This window comes from Psammomys obesus, unplaced genomic scaffold (assembly GCF_907164565.1).
Source record: "Psammomys obesus unplaced genomic scaffold, mPsaObe1.curated_primary_1811, whole genome shotgun sequence".
Classification (NCBI taxonomy): Eukaryota; Metazoa; Chordata; class Mammalia; order Rodentia; family Muridae; genus Psammomys; species Psammomys obesus.
In genome coordinates this window covers 6,316,537-6,330,268 of record NW_026593286.1, presented here as the reverse complement: position 1 = coordinate 6,330,268, position 13,732 = coordinate 6,316,537, and the positions used below count along the sequence as shown (strand labels likewise).

The following is a 13,732-nucleotide window of genomic DNA, read 5'->3' as shown; positions in this document are numbered from 1 at the left end:
TTGCTGTGAGTTTGAGGCCATCCTGGTCCACAAATCGAGTCCAGGACAACCAAGGCTACACAGAGAAACCCTGTCTTCGGAAAAGAAGAGGAGGGAGAGGAGAGGAGTATAAACGTCTTCAGCACCGAGCTGCCATTTATTCTCAGTGGCTGGGCCTCACTGGACAGTGGCTGGGCCTCACTGGACAGTGGCTGGTCACCTGTAACAAGGAGGTTTATCTTACAGAGGCGGAGGGTCTTCTATAGCTTTCGTAGGTAACCAAGCACATGGTAAGAACCTTACCTTTTTTGAAATCTCTGGAGCATCCCTGGGCAACAACTAACATAGAAGTATTCCAAACCTGGCTGTGGGATTTTGTTTAGTAACCCGCAGCTTCCAGGAACAGCATTATCCAGCCGTGTAGGGCGTATAATATTACTGTGTTACAAGGTGATAAGTTTACACACTGGTTAGCTACCGCCACTGCTCATCCCCCTTCTTCCTCTAATTAAATCTTTCCACTCCAAAGAGCATTACTGCTATTGCAGAGAACATGGGTTTGATTCCCAGAACCCACTTGGCAGCTTATAGCAGTAGTAACTCAGTTCTGAGGGGTCCAGCACCCCCTGCTGGCCTCTGCATGCACCAGTCACAAACAGTACAGTTACATACATACAGGCAAAATACTCATAAACTCAAAGAACCATCTTAAGAAACAAATTGCTGTACTTGTTCATGTATCATTTTCTCATTAATCTGGCTCAATCATGTCTATAATGATGATTTGACAGAGGCTGAAAGTGTTAATGATATAGCAACAGTCCTATTGGAGATTTGTCTGCATGGGGTCCCGGACTCCAACAGAGAGACAAACATTCCTGCAGTCTACTGTGGGTAACTCTAGAGGGCTAGGGTCTTACAGAGGTGTCAGAGTATCTGACTGCATGACAGCTGGTGGCCTCACGGGAAGTGTCATCAGAGGTCAGTGCTCCTGGCCGTGGGAACTCCAGCTCACCCAGAGGCACCCAAGGGGATGCTCACACAGCACGTTGACCTGTTTATACTGCTTGGTGGTAAGGCTCTCTGGGGCATGTAAAATAGGATGTCTGGCCTACTGGTGACTCTCCAGGAAGGGGTTCCCACCAAGCAAGACACCTTACTGCCCTGAATGCTTCCTTAACATTGACTGTTGCTTCGGCCATCAAAAGAAAGCCTTGAGACATATGTGGTAGCACATACCTCTAATCCCAGCACTTGGCTTGGCTACATAGCAAGTTCAAGTTTAAGGTTAACCTGCCCTGCATGAGACTCTATCTCCCGGGGGGGGGGGGGATAAAACAAACAACAACAAAGAACAAAACCAGACAAATCTCCCTTGAAGCTCTCGCTTCTCTCTCCACTGCGTCTTACCTTCTTCCCGATCCCCTCTTTCCCCTAGTCTCCATTAGCCCCATGCTTAAAGTCTCTACTAAGGATGTGTTTCAGTAAACTCCAGCTCACTACATTTAAAGAAAGGAAGAAAAAAGAAGACTACCCCACGTGCTTCACTCCGCTGTCCCTGGGTGCTGGAGTTCTGGCTGAGGAAGACTGGGTCTGCCTCTTTGTGCTGCCTTGCTGGAGTGTCAACTCACAGCGGATGCAAAGCACTGGCTTTTCCTATTGCCTGTGAGTGTGCAGGCAATGCTTTATTTTTCCTGGTCTTATCAGGTCTTCATCTTTAAGGTTTTCTTTACCCTCTTTTTTTCTTTCTTTTTATCCCTTCATGGGAAAAGTATATTTGTAAAACCCAATTTAAGACATAAATAAATAAACAAAAGCAACAATAAGCCTCTAACCAAATGAGACCTAAATCAGCACTGGAAAACTTGTAGCTGTTTTCTCTCTCTCTCTCTCTCTCTTTGTGTGTGTATGTGTGTGTGTGTGAGAGAGAGAGACATAGTCAGAAAGTGTATGCACACATTTTATGACAGGAGACTGGGCTTATAGAGAGAAGAATCACAGATTAACCTGTGAAAGGAGCAGCTAGCATAAAGAACGGGTACATGGAACAAAAACAGAGCCTGCTCAAGAAAACCCCTAGAGAGGCTAGAGATGGCCCAGCAGTTAAGGGCACTTACTGCTCTTGCAGAGCACTGGATTCAGATACCAGCACCTACACGGTGGTTCACACTTGTCTACAACTCAAACAGTGGAAGAGAAGAAGCTGCATGGCTGAAGGGGAGGAGTAAAAAAAAAAAAAAAAAAATGCCCAACAGTGGTAGTGCACACCTTTAATCGTGGCGCGGGGGGGGGGGGGGGGGGAAGCAGGATCTTTGTGAGTTCAAGGCCATCCTGGTCTACAGGGAGAGTTTCAGGTCAGCCAAGACTACACAGAAATCTGTCTTGAAAAACCATTAAAAAGAAAAAAGAAAAAAAAAAAAAAAAAAAAAAAGCCTGGCATGTGAGAACCTAGTCTGCAAAACAAGTCCAGGACAGCCAGGACTACACAGAGAAACCCTGTCTTGAAAAAGCCCAAATCAAAACAAACAAAAAGAATATCAGAAGGTCAACATCAGAAAGGAAGACATACTTTGGTCACTTTCTGTCCAAGAAAGAGACAGAAAGAAGAATTAGAAAGGTTAGGTCCTAGCCAGGCACAGTGGCACACACCTGTAATCCCAGCACTCAGGGAAGCAGAGGCAGGAAATCTCAGTGAGTTCAAGGCCAGCCTGGTCTACAAATCTACAAAATGAGTCCAGGACAGCCAAGGCTACACAAAGAAACCCTGTCTCGAAAAACAAACAACAAAAAGGTTAGGTCCTTTGAGTTAGAACTCAGAAAAGCAGGCAAGCTGAGCCATGCCCATGGGAGGGTAGCCACACTATGGGAGGGGCTTCTGGGAAGTACAGTATGTTATCCCAGGAAGGGCCTGTATTAGTCAGGGTTCTCTAATGGAATAGAACATATATATACATATATATGTATATATATGTTCTATTCCATATATATACATATGAGTACCGGTGGCAGCAGGCGGCTGTACCCCTCTCATCAGACACCCACGGCGGGGAGGACGTGGCGATATTCGCGCGTGGCCCGCAGGCGCACCTGGTCATCGCGCATGGCCTTCGCGGGCTGCCTGGAGGCCTGCACCGACTGCGGCCTGGCGCCCCCTGCCGGCCACAGCAGTGCGGCGAGCCGGGGCCAGACCTCCGCCCTGCTGTTCCTGTTGGCGGGGATGGTGCTGGTGCTGGTGCTGGTGGTGGCAGCCGAACTCTGACTACCTAAGCTCACTGGACTCCACCGCAGTGTCCCACAGCTGGCTCCAGTGTCCCTGGTTATCGGACTCCTGTCCCTCCGGTCCTCTGAACCGTGGCTTCAGGTTTTTAATCTCAGGCCTAACTGAGGTTGCAAATCCTGCTACTCGCCAGCGGTTCCAGCAGACCTCAGTGTTAACCAACGTCAGAATCGGCAGCTTCTCCCTCCCAGACCACCACAACCTAACAGGGTGCCCAACAGGCTGAGGGAATGCCACCCCTAGGCCGCTCTCTCTGTCCCAGATCTCAGTTCTCCGAAAATGTGACTCCACACGGCCACAGCTCAGCCTGAAGAGGAGGAGGACCAGGTAGCCATTTGCTGTGCCCACAGGACAAGGACTGAGCAAAAACGTTCTGGCCTTTCTTGGCTTCGGTGTCCACAGCACACAGAGCAGAACCCCAAGAGGCTGATACAAACCAGTCCTCAGCTGCCACCACTGGGCCTCAAACTCATGATCTTCCTGCCTCAACCTCCCAGGTGCTGTAATTACACTCATGTGCCTCTATGCCCCTCTAGCACATTAGTGACTAAGAAAAGACTGATTCCTCCATTCTCCTGGGAGATTTTGCAAACATAGCATGAACTTATTACAATGTAACACCAGCAGTGCTTTCCTAAAAGTAAAGCTGAGTGCTCCTGCTGAGGTAGTGTGATCCTGCTGAGGTGGTATGAGAATAGGAACTGTAGTGAAGGAGAGGAGCAGGCAGTCGGAAGGGCACTGACAAATTGAGACAGTGAGTGGCCTTGTACGGCTTACAGGGTCTACATCCAGGCAGCTAGCTTCAGGTTTGCAAGGGCCAAACATTTTAGCCACACACAGCTCAGCCCTTGCCCCTTAAGCATGTGCAGAGGTAGGCCAGGGCTCTGCAGAGCAGGTAGCTTACAAAGGCCAAAGTATGAAAAGCTTATCCCGAACTGTCTGAAGCCCCAGTCACACCAAAGCACATTCTCCTGGCTCTGACTAGGAAAGGCCCTAAGGGGTCATGGCCAGCATAGGTTCCCACTGTGAGCAGGCCACTCCACACTCACAGAGGCTGCCTTGATTGGCCTCAGATTTTTCTCAAGATGGGCAGAGACCAGTCAGCTTGCTCCAAGGCGGTCAGGGCAGAGAGCTGTGGCCACACCTGCTCTAGATAACATCCAGACTCTCCAGTTTGCCATCTCAGGGGCAAGGGCAGCTCAGGAGGACCCCAGCCTTCCCAGGCTCCCACAGGGCAGCAGTGAGCATGTGACCAGGGGATCTGGTTTCCAGGGCTCCCACCGCCTCCTGCAGGAAGGCTTTAGCAGAGACAGAAAATGCAAAGATCACCAAATGGATAGCTCTAGGATGCTGGTGAAGGGCCCAAGGCAAGAAGCCTGGGAGTGCTGGAGTAGCCTCAGGTTGGGGTGTGGAAGATGAGCTGGGACACGCGCTGCAGACACTTCATAGCTAGCACCACCTCCTCGTCCTCAGAGAAGGCCTTCTGGAAGATCGGCTCCAACAGTGGCTTCCACTGTGGCTATGGGGCCAAGGGCAGGAAACAAAGAAGCACATGGGTATCCAGGGACACGGATGATCTCGAACATACCTGAGAGGATGACCCAGAGTTCTAGGACCTTCCTCATATTGTCTGTCCACTAGGTCTGGATGCCCCTCGTATGAGAGTTGATCTGCAGCTACTTCAGAGTCACTGCGTTGTACATGGAGATGATGACGATACTTTTTGACATGGAGATCTGGGGTGGAGAGAGGCTGACCCAGTCCTTATCTGCATGCCATGGTCCTGACCCAGCCCTCGCCCTGGCAGCCCTCAGCTCCTGCTGCTTGTATCAGTTAGCCAAAGATCCATCTGTGGGCTCTCTGCGGTCTCCGCTTCTGCACAGGGACAGAGGCTCCTCCCTGAGCCCCAGGGAGGGAGAGGTTTCTCTGGGACCCTGATCTTAGATGTAAGGGCACATGAAATTCCTAAGTAGCGCCATCTCCACAGGGCTGCTGCCTCTCCCTCTGACCTCCTCGCCCACGCTGTACATAGTACGGTTCCAAGGCTTGACTAAAACCTGTGATTACTCCAGGAAAATGACTGACCTCCTCGCCCCGGCTAGCTCCCCTCCCAGTACCAAGCCACCTCCTGGATTCCCAAACTCTGGGGAGTTCTCAGGGATACCAGTCACACTAGCACACAGTGGGAAGGTCTATGTGGTCCAGCCCAACAGTGAAAAAGAATACAGCCATGCTAAGTCCTGAGCCTCACTGGGCGGCTGGCTGAGGCCCACAGCCTCTACAGCCAGTGCCATTGGCCCGAGGGTTCAGAACCCGCAGCGGCAACCAAGGGGCTCCTGCACCTTTCATGAGCTTCACTCTTTCTATGACACGCAGAATCTTCACAGAACCCCTGGCTGAGCCTGTGACCCTGCAGATGGCCAGGTCCCCAATGCTGGGTGGTGAGCTCTCCTTTTGGTCCACCCACAGGCAGAACACACTGAACCTAATTGCTCAGCGGAGCAGCACTGGCCTCGGAGGCCCTTCAGTTAGGAAGGTTTCTCAACCATGGGAATGGCTTAGCCTTTGCCCCGGCTTCCTAAATGCGCGAGCAGACTTGGCCTGAGAAGAGAGACACTATAGCATGTGTGATGAGAGGGTCACTGGCTGAGTAAGGCTGAGGTGACATCTAGCCACAGCCACCCCAGTGCCCGGGTACTTCATACCTTCCTCCTAGACCCCTGCCAGTTCTGTGGGTTTGGAACCCTGATTACCATGAGTTCTGCTGCCCAAGACACCTGGAGAAAGAGGCAAAATGAAACAGTCTTTTGTCAGCAGGAGGCAAGATGACCACACTGGTTCAGCTTGTTCCTGGGGGAGGCTCCTGTGAAGGAAGGTAGAGAGTGCCTGGGGTGCCTGCCTGAAGGAAGGGGTGTCCTGTGTCTCACAGTACCCCCTGTGCATGCTGGGACTTCTGGTGATCCACATCTATCCCCAGACCCTGCCAGGCGTTCCCTGAGTGTCAAGGGCTGTCACCAAGCTCTTAGTGAGCTGTCCTGGCGAGATCTGAGGTGGCAGAAGCGGTCAGGAGCCACACCTGCTCCCTCACAGAGAAGAGACAGACTCTGATAGCACCCTGCGCCCCCACCGCCACCTCGAGTAAATTCTATCAGTCCTGGTGCGCACCAGCCCCAGGCAAAGGCTATTCAAGAGTAGAAGAAAATTAAAACAATTTTCACTGTATATGTTCATTGGTGAGTTTTTATTTGTTTACTTTGGTTTCCAGTTTTGGTCTTTTGAGCCAGGGTCTGTGGTAGCCCAGACTTTCCTCGCCTTGAACTTTTTTTTTTTTGATTTGGTTGTTTTTCTAGGCAGGGTTTCCCTGTGTAGCCTTGGCTGTCCTGAACTTGCTTTGTATACCAGGCTGGACTTGGACTCATAAAAATCAGCCTGCCTCTGCCTTCCAGGTGCTGAGATTAAAGGCGTGTGCCACCACACTTGGCTTCACCTTGAACTTTTGATGCTACCAACTCCTGAGCCTTGAGATGACAAGGCACCACTATAACAAGTTTATGTGGCACTGAGGACCGAATCCTGGGCTTCAGGCTTTCTAGACAAGCATTCTACCAACTAAGCTGCAGCCCCAGCGTTTTATTTGTTTATTCCAGACTGAACTGGAACTCACTATGTAGATAAGGATGACCTTGACTGAATCCCGAATCCTCCTGCCTCCACCTACTGAGTGCTGAGGTCACAAGTGTGTCCTGCCATGCCTGGGTCTGCGGTCTGCACCTCTGACTCCAGAGCGGATCATAGCTGTCAGTGGAAGAGCTGCCACTGTTATCCTCGTAGTCAGGTGACTCAGACATGAGGTGGACACAGGGACCCAGGTGGCCCCAGGTGGCCGGGTTGTCTATGGCCTTTGGGTATGGAAGAACATCTTTTTGATGAGCACAGCTGACAGGTGGTCTGTGCCTGGTCCCCAGTCTTTTGCAGACACATGAAGAACATTCGGGAAACTGGGGCAAAACCCAGCTCAGGAAGTCAGGGTCGCCATAGGCAGCATAGAGGCACTCGACACTGCACAACTGTCACAACAACAGCAGAGAAAATGACAACAGTGACTAAAAGTGTAGTCACTCATGCCAACCTTCAGACGGTAAAATAGCGGCTGGACCCGCTGACACACGCCTTCAATCCCAGCATTGTGGAGGCAGAGGCAGGTGGAGCTCTGTCAACTGGAGGGCAGCCTGGTCTACAGAGTGAGTCCAAGCCAGCCAGGGTTCTTTACACGAAGAAATCCTGTCCCCAACAATATCTTAACATATATTAACCTGTAAAATATGAGATACTAATATATATATTGCAGTAGGTCCCGGCAGGAGTGGCCAAATGAGATCAGCCCAACTGATGTGAGACTGTGGACTGGAATTTAGAGGCGGCAAAAACGGGGTCATGTAAGCATTGCTGTGGGCACGTAAAGCAGCTGCTCTGCAAAACCGTTCACCTGGGCCTGTGTCCAGCGCAGTGGTGTGCACCTGTAATCCCAGCACTCAGGAGGGCAGAGGCAGGCAGATTTCTGTGAGTTCAAGGCCAGCCTGGTCTACAGAGTAAGTTCCAGGACAGCCAGAACTACACAGAGAAACACTGTCTCAAAAAAACAAAACATAGACAAAACAACAACAACAACAACAACAACAACAAAAAAGCAAGCATGTGGCTTTTGGCTACATATTGAGGTCAAGGCCAGACTGGGCTACGTGAGGCCCTGCCTCGAAATACCAAGATCCCCAAATCAAATCAAACCCACCTGAGGCTGACTAAGACAGCATCTGCCAGTCATCCAGGGCTGGCCTCCCAGCATGATCCTCTGCCTCCACCTCCCCACTGCTGGGATTTCACATGCTAGCGACTAATCTGCCTTACCCTCTTTTGATTATTTGTTTTGTTTTTGTTCTGTAAATCTTTTAATATAGGAAAAAATTACCGTGAACTCTTGATTCTCCTGCCTCTGCCTCTTTCTGTTTTAGCTTTTGTGAAAGGGTTTCTCTATGTTACCTTCCCTCGAACATGATTTGTAGACCTTTTTGGCCTCAAACACACAGAAATGTGCCTGTCTCAGCCTGAGTGCTGGAATTAAAGGCGTGTGCCCTCAATGTTAGGTGTGCCTCCATATCTCAAGTGTAGCCCTGGCTGTCCTGGAACTGGATTTGCAGACCATGCTGGCCTGGAACTCACAGAGATGCCTGCTTCTACCTCTCAAGTGCTGGAATTAAAGGCATGCACCACCACAGCCCAGCTTTCATTGCTGGTTTTCAAGACAGGGTTTCTCTATAAAAGCACTTTTATTCCCCTGCATAAATTGTTATCTCAGAAGATTACTGTCCCTATCTGATAACGTAGGCCTAGTTCTGGAAGCTTCCAGCCTCTGTACAATCTAACCTAGGCCTAGAATGTTTATAGCCTCTGAGAATTACTGCTTAATAAGCTCAAGCTCACCCTTTCTTGTTCTTACTGAGCTCTGGGCTGGATGGTTCAACTCACTCTTCTGGCTCAAATTCCTTTCCCAGCTGACTTATTCAATCTGGCTTTTCTTTTGGCCTCTAAATTGCTCTGCTTGACCTCAAACTAACTCTAGCAATTTGCTAGCATTCTCTAGCTCACTTGGTCTTCCCCGGAGTTCTCTGTCTGCAACTACCCAGCTCTCTCTTACTGTCTCAGTAAAACTTGCCTTCTCTTTCTTTACACTGCCCCTTAAGTAGCTTCCCTCTCCCCTCTCTTCTCGTGAGATTTGGGCGTATTCTATCCTGTCAAATCTTTATCTGGTTACCCCTTCTAACTCTCAGTTAGACACCGCTTTCAAACATGGATGCTTTCTTTTACAAACTAACTTTACCTTCATTACTTAGGATTAAAGGCCTGTACCCCCACGCCTGGATCAAAGCTTTTCTTTACCTGATACTTGCTCTATACCAGGCTGGCCTTGAACTCGGATCTGCTTGGCTCTGTCTCCTGGATTAAAGGCCTGTTTGTATTCCAGCCGATCGGATCACACAGTTCTAGATCTTTGGATGTGATCTCTTGCCAGAGCAGCCATGTTCTGAATTTAAAACCCTCTACATTTCTCTGTGTGCCTTTGGTTGCCCTGAAGTTAGGGAGACTATGCTGGCCTCGTGGAGTTCTGCCTCTGCCTCCAGAAAGCTATGATTAAAAGCATGCACCACACTCTCTGGCTGGTTGGTTTTGAGCCAATATTCTTGCTCTATAGCACAGGCTAGCCTTCAATCTTCCTGCCCTGGATCAGAAGGCCTGGCTTGCAGCCTTGAGCTACCACACCTAGTCCCTAATCTATCCATAGGCATATGGCTTGACTGGCCACTGGGGATAAAGTTGAACCCATACAGGATATGGGCCCCAGCTTTCCATTCTTCTCAAATCACACTGCTCTGAGCCAAGATCACTGCATCACAGCAATACTTTTCCGCAGGCCGAGGGAACAACCAGGTCCTTACTCTAGGCTGTACCTACAGATGTGCCCAGGGTCTGTGCGGAACACGGGCCCTGGGTCTCTCTACGTCAAGAGCAAAACCTGCCTGTTCCTGGGGAAGACCCAGGCCCTGCACAGTTTCCACTCCAGTTTGTGTTCAAACACACTCAAAAGTAGCTGTGAGGGCCGGGCGTGGTGGCACACGCCTATAATACCAGCACTCAGGAAGGCAGAGGCAGGTGGATCTCAGTGAGGTGGGAGCCAGCCTGGTCTACAAAAATGAATCCAGGATCGCCAAGGCTACATGGAGAAACCCTGTCTCAAAAAACAAAAACTTTATCTGTGATACAAACAGGGCTCTATGGGACCCCATCTTTCCAATTCAATGTTCCCCCTGGCTAATACTCCTGGAAATCTTACCTGCTCTGAGTCCAGGGAAGAGGCAACTGGGGCCAAAGCTCACAGGAACAGAAAGTGTTGGATGCCCCCGGGACGGAGCAAGCAGAGGGTTGGCGACCAGTGCAGCGTGAGACGGCTCTATACTCAAGACAGTAGCTGTCCCCACCTCCCACTGCTGGGTGAGATGATGGGACCCTCCCTTAATCCCAGGTCCAGGAAGTTGGCCTGGACTCCCACAACCTGCCTCTTTCTTACAGACACACAAGCTTCAGTTTATGGGAGAGGGTGGGGCTAGGGTAGAGCCTGAGGATTAGGGAGGGACTCTGAGCCTTCCCCTATTTAAGAGGAGGCAGTCAGAGCCTCCTGGTGTCAGAGCCTCTGCTAGTACCTTGGTACCGAAGATTCTCGTTCTGCCACCCTCACAACTACCACACGGCCATGTGGGGAGCGTGCTTGCTGCTGGGCCTCAGGCTACAGCTGTCCCTCAGCGTCGTCATCCCAGGTAAGGCGGCTCCTTTCAGGCCCTTGCTCCTTTCACACGCCTGGGCCTTCACTTTTACCCTGATTCTGCTCTCCCCCTTGGCCAGTGGAGGAGGAGAACCCGGCCTTCTGGAACCAAAAGGCAGCCGAGGCCCTGGATGCTGCCAAGAAGCTGCAGCCCATTCAGACATCCGCCAAGAACCTCATCATCTTCCTGGGGGACGGTGAGTGTGTGAGGCCTGGTCACCCTGGGCCCTTGTGCTTCAGGCACCAAGGTCACTGATGGATGGGTCCAGGCAGTTCCGGGGTTCAGTCCTGACCAGGTTGTGTCTGCTCCTTCAGGGATGGGAGTGTCCACAGTGACAGCTACCCGGATCCTGAAGGGACAAATGGACGGTCATCTAGGACCCGAGACACCCCTGGCCATGGACCGCCTCCCATATATGGCTCTGTCCAAGGTAAGCTTGGAGACACGCAAGTCCCCCAAAGGGGTGGCAAAAGCTGGTACAGCAGGAGGGGCAGTTGGGGAAGAATACAGACCGGGCACAGGGGGTGGGGGGCAAGTCCCAGGAAGAGACCAGGACTAATGTAGACCAGTCGAGTTGAGCTGAGAGTGTCTCTCCCCAGACATACAACACAGACATGCAGATCCCAGACAGCGCGGCCACAGCCACAGCCATGCTCTCCGGGGTCAAAACCAACTTCAAGGTCATTGGCTTGAGTGCAGCTGCGCGCTTTGACGAGTGCAACACAACGTGGGGCAATGAGGTCATCTCTGTGATGCATCGCGCCAAGAAAGCAGGTAGGTGGGTGGGGACAAGGCTTCGGGACGTGGGGAGGCCTGGGGTCCCGGGTGACCCACCTGACTTCTTCTGCAGGAAAGTCTGTGGGGGTGGTGACCACCACGTCGGTGCAGCACGCCTCTCCAGCAGCCACCTACGCACACACCGTGAACCGTAATTGGTACTCGGATGCGGAAATGCCTGCCTCGGCCTTGCAGGAGGGCTGCAAGGACATCTCTACACAGCTCATCTCCAACATGGATATTGATGTGAGCTCCAACAGCGAGGGGGTAGGGCTGGGGCAAGGTGTCACTCAGCTGAAGTCTACGTAGCTCACAGTCTGAGCTCTGAATCCCTGGGATATCTGAGCAGTGGGTAGGGGTTAGATGGAGAAGGTGTGGACCAAAGAGAGTTCCTCTCCTCAGACCTGCTGGGACGAGGTACTGTCAGGAGGGAACAGAGGATCATATCGGTCAGGTCCCAAGCTCACCTCTGATCATAGGTAATCCTTGGTGGTGGCCGCAAGTTCATGTTTCCCAAGGGGACGCCGGACCAGGAATATCCAACTAACCCTGGCCAGGATGGGACCAGGCTGGATGGACGCAACCTAGTTCAAGAGTGGCTGGCAAAGCACCAGGTACTGGGGGCGCCAGGACGGAGGGGCAGAGAGGAGATTAGTGAGGGCTGTACATTTCAAAGTGCCTACTTAGTAGGTTGGCTGTGTCCCTGCAGGGAGCCCAGTATGTCTGGAACCGCTCGCAGCTCATTCGGATGTCCCTGGATCCTTCTGTGACACATCTCATGGGTAATAACTCCCATTTCTTCCCCTGGCTGGAACCCTTCCATTAGGAAATCGTGCGAGTGAGTGTGAGAGAGAGGGAGAGAGACACAGAGAGACTGCGTGTGGGGATGTCAATGCTACCTGGTCTGGTGTTCATGATGAATTTTCTTTCTCTTCAGGCCTCTTTGAGCCTGAATTCATGACATACGACATCTACCGAAACCCTACCGAAGACCCTTCCCTGGTGGAGATGACAGAGGTGGCCATCCGTATGCTGAGGAGGAACCCCCGAGGCTTCTACCTCTTTGTGGAAGGTGAGCGGTTGTGCCTGGCGGGGGGTGGGGGTGGGGGTGGGGGAACGGGTCCAGCGCAGGCTCAAGCATCTCTCCATCCCTGGTTTCCTCAGGGGGCCGCATCGACCATGGCCACCATGAATCTGTAGCCTACCGTGCACTGACCGAGGCTGTCGTGTTTGACTCTGCCATCGACAAGGCGGACAGGCTCACCAGTGAGAAGGACACCATGATCCTGGTCACCGCTGACCATTCCCACGTCTTCACTTACGGTGGCTACGCACACAGGGGGAGCTCCGTCTTTGGTAGGCGTGGGGCGGGCAGAGGCAGATAATTGCTGTCTTGTGGGGATCTGTTGGCAAAAGGTGAAGGCATACAGAAGCAGCCCTCGGTTTGAGAACATGCCACCCCCTCTCCCCGCAGGGCTGGCTCCCTTCAAGGCTCAGGACGGCAAATCCTTTACCTCAATCCTATATGGCAATGGTCCCGGCTACAGGCTCCATGACGGCGTCCGGGCTGACGTTACTGAAGAAGAGAGCAGTAAGTTCAGTGGGGCTGTCCACGTGGGGCAGGGGCAGGGGCTGGGGCTGGGGCGGAGAACCTGCCCTGAACCCCCCCTCCCCTCTCTTTGCAGGCAGCCCCTCGTACCGGCAGCAGGCGGCCGTGCCCTTGGACGGCGAGACCCACGCCGGGGAGGACGTGGCGATATTCGCGCGCGGCCCGCAGGCGCACCTGGTGCACGGGGTGCAGGAGCAGAACTACGTCGCGCACGTCATGGCCTTCGCGGGCTGCCTGGAGCCCTACACCGACTGCGGCCTGGCGCCCCCTGCCGGCCACAGCATTGCGGCGAGCCAGACCTCCACCCTGCTGTTCCTGCTGGCAGGGATGGTGTTCGTACTGGTGGCGGCAGCTGAACTGACTCTCTAGGCTCACTGGACGCCACCGCAGCGTCCCACCGCTGGCTCCAGTGTCTCCTGACAGTACTGTTTTCTGGGCTCCAACCGCTCCTCTTCCATGCCCACTTCAGGTTTCTGACCTCCATCCTGCAGCCTCACCTTTAGCTCCCGCAGACCTCAGGATGTTAAGGCACTTACTTCCGGTTTTGCAGAATGTCTTGCGTCACCAGCACTGGACGACCCCATTGCCGGACTTACCGGCTTCTGTTGCGCCTTGAACCACGAAAACCTTTTTGACAGCCGTCCACCGACCCTTATTAGGCCACCTAGCTCTACCCAGGCTCCTTGAAGAGGCCCAGCATGAGAGCGAAAAAGAGAG

At 52.4% G+C, this 13,732-nt stretch overlaps 1 protein-coding gene across 1 annotated transcript; it reads left to right on the top strand.

The window, feature by feature from the left end:
• The first annotated feature begins 10,559 nt into the window (after window positions 1-10,559).
• On the top strand, window positions 10,560-13,384 carry LOC129683644 (alkaline phosphatase, germ cell type-like). The gene is made up of 11 exons (XM_055616479.1): window positions 10,560-10,623; window positions 10,709-10,825; window positions 10,944-11,059; window positions 11,229-11,403; window positions 11,480-11,652; window positions 11,886-12,020; window positions 12,116-12,188; window positions 12,344-12,478; window positions 12,571-12,762; window positions 12,881-12,997; window positions 13,092-13,384. Exons 1-11 carry the CDS (start codon window positions 10,560-10,562, stop codon window positions 13,382-13,384), a joined length of 1,590 nt encoding a protein of 529 aa, XP_055472454.1.
• Window positions 13,385-13,732: the final 348 nt, after the last annotated feature.